The sequence below is a fragment of the Triticum dicoccoides genome, chromosome 3A, assembly GCF_002162155.2.
Source record: "Triticum dicoccoides isolate Atlit2015 ecotype Zavitan chromosome 3A, WEW_v2.0, whole genome shotgun sequence".
NCBI classification, from domain to species: Eukaryota; Viridiplantae; Streptophyta; class Magnoliopsida; order Poales; family Poaceae; genus Triticum; species Triticum dicoccoides.
In genome coordinates, this window is record NC_041384.1 from 538,318,098 (window position 1) to 538,327,370 (window position 9,273).

The window sequence follows — 9,273 nt, forward strand, 5'->3', positions numbered from 1 at the left end:
TGCTAGGGCAGGCAGGCCGCGCACCCCTTCCCCTTGAGTCCGAATTAGACTAGGAGGGGGTGGCGCCCCGCCCCCTTTCCTTCCCCTCTCCCACTCCTTCCTTCCCCCTTCTAGTAGGACTAGGAAAGGAGGAATCTACTCCTACTAGGAGGAGGATTCCTCCCCTCCTTGGCGCGCCCTAGGGCCGGCCGACCTCCCCCTTACTCCTTTATATACAGGGGAAGGGGGCACCCTAGAACACACAACAGACAACTGTCTTAGCCGTGTGCGGTGCCCCCCTCCACCATAATCCACCTCCATCATATCGTCGTAGTGCTTAGGCGAAGCCCTGCGCTGGTAACTTCATCATCACCGTCATCACACCGTCGTGCTGACGAAGCTCTCCCTCGATACTCAGTTGGATCGAGAGTTCGTGGGACGTCACCAAGCCGAATGTGTGCAGATCGCGGAGGTGTCGTACTTTTGGTACTAGGATCGGGCGGATCGTGAAGACGTACGACTACATCAACCGTGTTGTCATAACGCTTCCGCTTATGGTCTACGAGGGTATGTGGACAACACTCTTCCCCTCTCGTTGATATGCATCACCATGATAGATCTTGCGTGTGCGTAGGAATTTTTTTGAAAATATTGTGTTCCCCAACAAAGGCATGCTCTGAATATGCCCAAACCCATCTCAGACGATGTTGGACAAGCTTCTCTTCAATTGGTGCTACCCCAAATCTATCTAGTATATCATCAAATATCATGCCAGGTAAGATCAACATATCAAATATATAATCATGCAAAACAAAAGTGTTCAGATCTGAAATCATAGCACCCGGGCCCTAATGATAAGCATTAAGCATAGCGTCACATGGTAAGGCTCGTCGCTTGAAGCACAATTTCTATTCCACCAATGTTGCGTCACGTGGTAAGGTAAACCCTACAAGCCACCGACTGGTGGCAAGCTGGCACCGCCACCTACACCGACCTCGCGGAACACCAACAATCCCACGGATGGCCGAGCGTGCGCCTGCTGCCCCTCTTGTGGCGCCCAAATTCCTTGCCAATTGTGTGGCCCCGCCGACCACATTGTTTATCTGCCATCGTCGCTCCAAGAAAGGTTTTTTGGGTACTGGGAACAATGGCAAAGGTAAAGAAAAACAGGCTTCCTTGGTGATCATGAGCGGGGGCACATCCCTTCCTATCCAGTTGATGCTTCATGGTACATGGATACGAGAGCTACCAATCACCTGACGAGTGAGATGGGAAAGCTCTCTACACAGGAGTCATACCATGGACATGATCAGGTTCGCACTGCGAATGGGGAAGGTATGCACATCTCACATATTGGCCAGGCTTACTCATCGCTCAAAACAATTGTGTCTTCTCAATGTCCTTCGAGTTCCTTCTGTTGCACGTAGTTTGTTGTCAGTTCCTGAACTTACTCGTGACAATAATGTTTTTGCTGAATTTCACCCTTTCCATTTTTCTGTTAAGGATTGGGACACAAGGGACATACTTCTTAGAGGTCGACTACGCCATGGTCTTTATGCGCTTGATGTGCCACCAGTCTCTTGCGCTTTCGGTGGTGTTCGTGTGTCTCCATCACATTGGCATGCGCATCTTGGTCACCCTGCCACTCCTATAGTTTGCCATGAGCTTCCAATTGTGTCCAATAATCATGTTGATGCAGTTTGTGATGCATGTCAACAAGGAAAAGTCACCAGCTTCCTTTCTCCGAGTCGAGTCGTGTAGTGAAAAATCCACTTGAGCTTGTGTTTTCTGATGTATGGGGTCATGCCAAACTTCTGTTAGTGTCCACAATTACTATGTCAGTTGTATTGATGCTTACAATAGATTTACTTTGCTTTATATTATCAAGCGCAAATCTGATGTGTTCGATATTTTTATTCAATTTCAAGCACATGTTGAGTGTCTTCTCAAGCACAAAATTATTCATGTTCAATCCGATTGGGGGGGGTGAGTATCACAACCTCAATGCGGTTTTTAATAAACTTGCGATTAGGCATCGTGTTCTTGTCCTCATACACATCAACAAAATAGTGTAGCTAAACGTAAGCATCGTCATATTGTTGAAACTGGCCTCACTTTCCTTGCTCATTCCTCCATTCCTTTTTGGTTTTGGAGTGATGCTTTTTCCACTGCCTGTTTTCTTATTCATAGGCTTCCTACACGACTTCATCACATGAAAACACCACTTGAAGTCTTACTCAATGAAACTCCTAATTATACGTTCCTTGAAGTTTTTGGGTGTGTGTGTGGCCACATCTTCGCCAGTATAATAAATGTAAACTAGAGTTTTGGTCTAAAGAGTGCATATTCCTTGGGTATAGTTCCCCTCACAAAAGGTACACATGCCTTCATGTTCCCTCTAACCGCTTCTACATTTCTCGTGATGTGGTGCTTGATGAGAACGTTTTTCCATTCTTCGCACTTTCGACTACTCCCACCACTCCCACTCCACCTATGAATTCAGTTTTACCTTTGCCTGGTCAATTTGTAGATGATGCGTATACCCCTACGCTGTTGCCTAACCATGATGCGGGTATTGGGAGAGGAGCACGTCTTGAGATCCTGGATGGTCAGCCGGTGGAAGTCCCTCGGGAGTCGGGTGTTGATCACGATCGGGACGTTGACCGGGTGCATGTCCCATGCACCCTCGATCATGGAGCCGGCCCGACTGTTGCTACCCCGAATGTGCCCTTGCTATCCGGCCCACCATCTGAGCTGCCCCCAGGCCATCTTCACTTGGGCCTCGCCTGGACCTCCGTCACCATGCCCTCTTGGCTCGCCCGTCTCTCCCGCGACGCCCGCGGTGTATGACGCATCTACGTTGCAGGACGCCATCACGTCGCCAACGCATGTGGCCTCTTCTGAGCCATGTGATACGTCCGTGTCATCATCAATACCGGCCACGACTTGGTCTCCGACACCACCACTTGCGCCTACTATTGTTCTGCGTGCTCGTACGTGCAGCCAGAGTGGCATTTTTTGCCTGCGAAAGCACATTGATGGCACGGTTGCATGGATTGCCGCGTGCGTGGCACAAGCTGACGCTAAACCCATTGTCAAACCTTAGAATTTTCAGGCTCCTCTTCATATTCCTCACTGGTGCTGTGCTATGGAGCGGGAGTTTCCGGCACTGAAACAAAATGATATTTGGCGACTAGTTCGTCCTATCTCTGGTGTCAATATTATTGATTCCAAGTGGGTGTTCAAAGTCAAGAAAACATGTTGATGCTCAAATGAACAATACAAGGCACGACTAGTGGCCAAGGGTTTCAAGCAAAGGTACGATCTTGACTATGAGGATACCTTCAGCCCGGTTGTAAAACCTACCACCATTCGTCTGCTCCTGTCTTTGGCTGTTACCAAAGGGTGGTCTCTACGTCAACTGGATGTTCATAATGCCATTCTTCATGGAGTCTTGGAAGAAGAGGTTTATATGGGTCAAACTCCGGGGTTTGTTGATCCTGCTCGTCCTCATCATTTGTGTCGCCTTGTTAAGGCGCTCTATGGACTTAAGCAGGCTCCCCGTGCATGGCATGCGCGACTTGGCCCCGTTCTTTGGGCTCACGGATTTGTTTCGTCCATTGCTGATACGTCATTGTTCCTATTTCACCGTCCTGAGGTAACTATGTGCATGTTGGTCTATGTCGACGACATTATTCTTATTAGCTCCTTGGTTGCTGTTGTTGATCATCTACTATCTGCTTTGAGTGGTCGCTTTGCTGTCAAGGATCTGGGCACTTTGCATTACTTCCTTGGTCTCGAGGTCTCATGGTCTTCTGCTGGGTTGACTCTCACTCAGCACAAGTATTTCCTTGACTTGTTGCGCCGTGCTGGTATGCTAAAGTGCAAACAAGCAACTACTCATATGTCTAACATTGATTGGTTGTCGGCTCTTGATGGTGATCCACTTACTTTTGACGATGCTACTAAGTACCGCAACATCATTTGTGGTCTGCAGTACTTGACTATCACCATACCAGATATCTCCTATGCAGTTAATTGTGCGTGTCAGTACCTCCATGACCACATGACTTCACATTGGTCAGCTGTCAAGCGCGTATTGCGCTATCTCTATCTTACTTCCTCCTATGGTCTACATCTCCGGCCTACACCATCCTTTGCTCTCTCGGCGTTTTTCGATGCGGATAGGGTTGGGGGTCCTAATGATAGGCGATCCACGGGGGGCTATGCAGTCTTCTTTGGTCCTAACTTGATCGCCTAGAGTGCTCTCTAGCAAGCCACCGTATCTTGCAGTAGCAATGAAGCTGAGTACAAGGCGGTTGCTAATGTCACAACGGAGATTATATGTGTACAACCCTTATTAAGAGAATTGAGAGTCTCTCAAGGTCAACCACCGGTCCTTTGGTGTGACAATATTGATGCAAAGAATCTTTCATCTAACCTGGTATTCATGCTCGGACGAAACACATCAAAGTTGACTATCATTTTGTGAGGGAACGCGTTGCACAGAAGCTACTTCACATCAAGTTTATCTCCTCCAAAGATCAACTTGCTGACATCTTCATGAAGCCACTATCAAAGCCTCAATTTGAAGGTTGTAGGCGCAATCTTAACTTGCTGTGTACTTCAAGCCATAGTTAAGATTGAGGAAGAGTGTTAGACTGTATTATACATAACCTCTGTACAAGTCCTTGTATCTTGTATTGTACACTTGGCGTACCCCTATATATATATGAGATAGCCACACCTGTATTAGGGTGTCGCGCAGTTTGCCAAACCCTAAGTTTTACAAGAGGGACATGCATGAGCCACCAATGATGGAGTCAAATCCAACATATCTCGGGTAGGGGTTCCCAAGTTGGTAGCCTTAGCATGATAGTAATAGGTGACACAGTGATTTATCCAAGTTCGGGCTCTCTCGAAGAGATAACACCCAACTGATAGATGTTGTGGATCACTAGGCTAGATTAGATCGGTGGTCCTACCTTCCTCTTGTGGCCCGAGGAGCTCCCGGTGCCGGCCATGCTGATGGTGGCCGGTGATGGCAGAGAGTAGCGGTGGCAGTGCTTCCCATCAGCACTGCTCTAACCCTAGATCAGTAGGGGATTTAGGTGGGGTGTATGGCGTCACGACGAACCTCGTGTTGCGAGCCGCCGGCCCCCACCTCTTTATATAGTGCAGGTGACAGGGGCCCATCAACCATAGTGGGTTGAGCGCCCCCGATCAGGGCGCGAATCTAAGGGCCTGGTGGGCCATTGGGCCCACACGGTGGAGATCATCCTAACACCAGCATCCTACTTGATTGTATTGATTTGGAGGGAGTAGGAGTTACAAGTTGATCTATCACGAGATCGTGTGTATATGAGAGGGGTTTTTTGTCTACAGTTCTCACCCCTCGGCTTATACAGATGCCAGGGGGTGCCTAGGGTTTACATGGGTTGGTTACATCTAAGGGTAGTCACTCCGAAGACGACCTCTAAGCCTTGGATTATGCGCCAAATCTTCGGGAGTTATCCACCTTGGAGCTCCTGGGCCCAACGAACGCGGCCCACTAGTTAATGATCTTGGGGGTGCTCGGCCCGACTCATATGGTCGGGAACCGATGTGGCAAGTACCCCCTAGTCCAGAACACTATCATCAATACAAGAAGTTTTTGGCAGTGAGTCTAGAACTTTACCCCTTTGTTATCTTGGCCTCTTGATGTACTTTTGTGAGCTCCTGAATAAGTAATGAAAGATCATTCAATACTGCGTTGTTATCAGGGCACAAAATCTACATATATTTTGAAGTCTCGAGTCAAAAAATATATAGTCCAATGCAAGTCGTCCGGTCACTAATTGTTATGGGAGGCTCTGAGCTTTTGCCATCTTTCCATGTTACCACACGTTTTTATCCCATTTTAAGACGTGTTCACATCCAACTGGGAGGTTTGTTAGGTTAAGTAGTACAACAAGAATCTTGTTTGCGAGTTCACTTCTTATCTACTCACGTAAACTTAGGGCTTGTTTGGGATTGCTCTGCTCTCTAAAATTCAGCTCTACTCTAAAAAGCGCAAGCCAAATGGGGTAGCTTCATAATGTTCCACGCCATAAAAAACTTGAAACTGATGTACAATTCCTTGTTTTTCGTGAAGCACTTCAGGGGATGCTCCAAATAGATAAATTGTTCTATGTTAGAGTGCAACTCTTGGGTGAAGCTGCTTTAAAGTGGATTTGATGAAATGGAGCTGATTTTCACAGAGCGGAGTGATTCATGAAATTGTCGACAACCTTGATGTGATTGCAACTCCGTGCATGGTTGTGTGCATTAAGTAGTGTAGGGTGGTAAGGTGAATACTTGTTGTGAGTCATTGCAACGACAGTGGTTGGCCTCGATATCGTTAGTAGCACCGTCACCCAATTACATGGTGCAAAATAACTATGTTCGAGTACAATCAACAGTTATTTCACTCGTTACACCCGTTAAAGTCACAATACTATATACATATGTGGTCTTGGACACTTAAACTGTTGTGCTAAATAGCAAGTCGCGTTCTTCAATAGGCGAGAGACCGTCTCAAGCATTCAGCCTTTGTACAGTCCCCTGATCATTTTGGTGTATCCTTCCATAGTTCCATACTTCAATTTTCTTATATTTGAAGTACACAAAGCCAATACATTCATTCCGTGTATACCTTGATAGGGTGCACGTTACTTAGACGTTTACTTGCTCAAGATTGATCCTGATGATCTCGCCATCTTCTGCATTTTCCTGGATGATATCCATCAGCTTGGGCCTACTGATCCTTAGAACCTGAGATAGCTTGGCTGTCCGGAAAGTGAACGGCTGTGGCTTGTTGCACAGTACCCCGATCTCCCCTAGCAGTCCTCCCTCAGTCGCTTTTCCATAAACCTGAAAGGTGCACGTTATCAGTAAGTACGTTAAGTACTTGAGGGACCAACTTTGCAGATTGCACTCTGCATTGCATGTTTTTTTGGTCAAGTCATGAACCCGGGAAACAGTACCTGCTCTGTCCCATCTAGGAACGCCACAATATCCTGTCAATGAAGATGCAGATTGATTAGTAGTAATATGCAAGCCCTGCAAGGTCTGTGAATTCAAGATAACGTGGTAAATCCATAGGATTCTACATACCACTTCTCCGGTCACAAGAAGGTGTAGGTCCGATGGGTACTCGTTCTGCAGTATGATGTCCTCCTTCGGGGCGTAGTACTCGGCCACCATCTCCGTTACCTGCATAGTTCGAAACAAATTCAGAATTTGTGAGCTATTCCTACCCCTTCAACCGTAAGGCTTTACAAGTTTCTCACCAGTTGCTGGATGAAGCTTGGGGAGACTCCCCTGAACAGGTAGGCGCCCTGAACCACCGGGAAGAAGAGATAGAGCGATATGCTGGATCTCATCGCCTTGGGGAGGATGTCCAGTGTGTCCTGCTGCTTGAGCCCCTCTGCCTTGAACCTCAGGCATATGTGGTTCAGCATCTGCTCCTCTATCTGCCGCGGCAGCTGGTTCCTCGCCGCGAATTCCGTGGCAGCCTGAACCATGTCCCTCTGCATTTTTGTGCATGCACAAGCCATGATCATTCACGGCCAAAGATGCATCAGAGCACTGCAGTGGTACGAGGCTAGCGTTTATAGTTTGGAGTGGAACGGGATGCATATATACGTACGAAGTCTCTGGTGCGGCTGGTGCTGTGGACGACGAGGTTGGTCATGTTGCCGATGAGGTAGGCGGTGAGCCAGAGGTTGAAGAGCATGTAGGAGATGCCGAAGAGCATCTCCCTGGCGTTCTGGGCGTGCAGGTCGCCGTAGCCGGTGGTGGTCATGGTGGTGATGGACCAGTAGAGGCACGTGACGTAGCGCACCCACAGCCCGTCCTCCCTGAAGTCCGGGTGCGCCGCGCCTATCCAAGTCCTCGCCGGGTCCGGGTACCTGTCCGCGATCAGGTAGTTGATGCACCCGGCGCAGTGCACCGCGAACAGGGTCACCTGCATCATCATCCGTGGCGCATGCACGCATGCATGAGGAAGAAGAACTACTACTACTACAGTACTCCTAGAAAGGAAGAGAGAATCTGGACGTACCGAGATGAGCTTTGTGCAGCGTATCACGGCGTAGTTGAAACGGATGTCCTTCTCAAGCCTACGGAAAGGAATAAGAGAATCATCATTGTTAATTAAGTTGCACGTACTGACCAGTGACCTTTTTTAACTTGGTATATATGCCAAGTGCACAGTGCTTATCTGCATATGCTACTGTGCTAGTAGTACCTTGCAAACAAGGAGCTGACTCTGCGCAGCCGCCAGAGGCGAAGCACATTGAGGAACTTGAGGCCGAGGCTGTGCTCGTGCCTGGTGAAGAGGCGGGTGATGGAGCGGAATGGAACCGTGGAGCAAACGTCAAAGATGAACCAGGTCGACAGATACCTGCAAACCAAAAAGAAACAAGGCAGGATCTACAGGTAAATACAGTAGTGCATGCATGCGTGTCTGAGAGATTAAAGTCTCGACACTGAGGGAGCACGTAGTAGCAGCAGCACCTGAGTGCGATCTTCTTCGGATCATCGACGACAAGGTAAGACCTGTTGTCGACATAGGGCACGAAGAAAGTGAGCAGGATGTCGACCGCGAAGAAGCCGTTGACGACATCGTCCACGACAAAAGGCGCGCGGGGCAGGTGCCTCAGGAACGCGAACTCCAGCGGGCATATCCACGCCGAGTACACCACCAGCAGGATCAGGAACGTCTCCCACACCCTGCACATCAACGATCGATCGATCACCTTCACCGCCCGTCTATCTAACAGTACGCGACTGAGACAAGCAATCGTGCGTGCGTGCGTGCGTACCTGTAGCGCCGGCCGTAAGGCGAGACGAGGTACTTGCCGGAGGTCGGCTGCGCGGCGGCGGTGGCGCCGAGCGACGGGAGGAGATCGTTGGGGCAGCCGCTGAAGTCGCCGGTCCTGTCGCCGTCGTAGCATGGGAAGCACCGCGTCACCCGTGACCCCGTGCGAGCGCGGGAAGAACGTGCCATTTCGCTCGCTCGCTCGCTCACTACTGGAGGTGGACTGCTTAGTCTGTAGCTAAAGGCAGAGCGCGGAGAACTGCAGAGGGATGCCGCGACCGCGCCGCGTATTTATACCGGCCGGAGCGGCCGAGCGCGCGCGAGCCACCCCTTTGGCTTCCCGTTACGTTTCGTGGCTCTGACCAAAACGGTTGTATGGAACGGGAACACCTTTAGGAAGGGAATACGATAACTCGCCTTTGGTCTTGTCACGGGGCAGCCGAGACATGCTG

At 49.3% G+C, this 9,273-nt stretch overlaps 1 protein-coding gene across 1 annotated transcript; it reads right to left on the reverse strand.

Moving 5' to 3' along the window:
• Positions 1-6,399: 6,399 nt before the first annotated feature.
• On the reverse strand, positions 6,400-9,070 carry LOC119269037 (potassium channel KAT3-like). Its single transcript, XM_037550785.1, has 9 exons — positions 8,826-9,070; positions 8,518-8,733; positions 8,249-8,404; positions 8,063-8,120; positions 7,649-7,966; positions 7,290-7,529; positions 7,114-7,212; positions 6,984-7,016; positions 6,400-6,870 (listed from the first exon to the last, which is right to left on the reverse strand). Exons 1-9 carry the CDS (start codon positions 9,008-9,010, stop codon positions 6,673-6,675), a joined length of 1,503 nt encoding a protein of 500 aa, XP_037406682.1. The 5' UTR covers positions 9,011-9,070; the 3' UTR covers positions 6,400-6,672.
• Between the last annotated feature and the right edge of the window lie 203 nt (positions 9,071-9,273).

Excerpts from the sequence above, each read along its gene's own strand:
- LOC119269037 (XM_037550785.1), bottom strand. The coding sequence starts at position 9,010 with ATGGCACGTTCTTCCCGCGCTCGCACGGGGTCACGGGTGACGCGGTGC. Across the intron at positions 8,405-8,517 it reads CCGAAGAAGATCGCACTCAG|GTATCTGTCGACCTGGTTCA; the intron begins GTGCTGCTGCTA and ends TTTGGTTTGCAG. Across the intron at positions 6,871-6,983 it reads TCCTAGATGGGACAGAGCAG|GTTTATGGAAAAGCGACTGA; the intron begins GTACTGTTTCCC and ends TGCACCTTTCAG.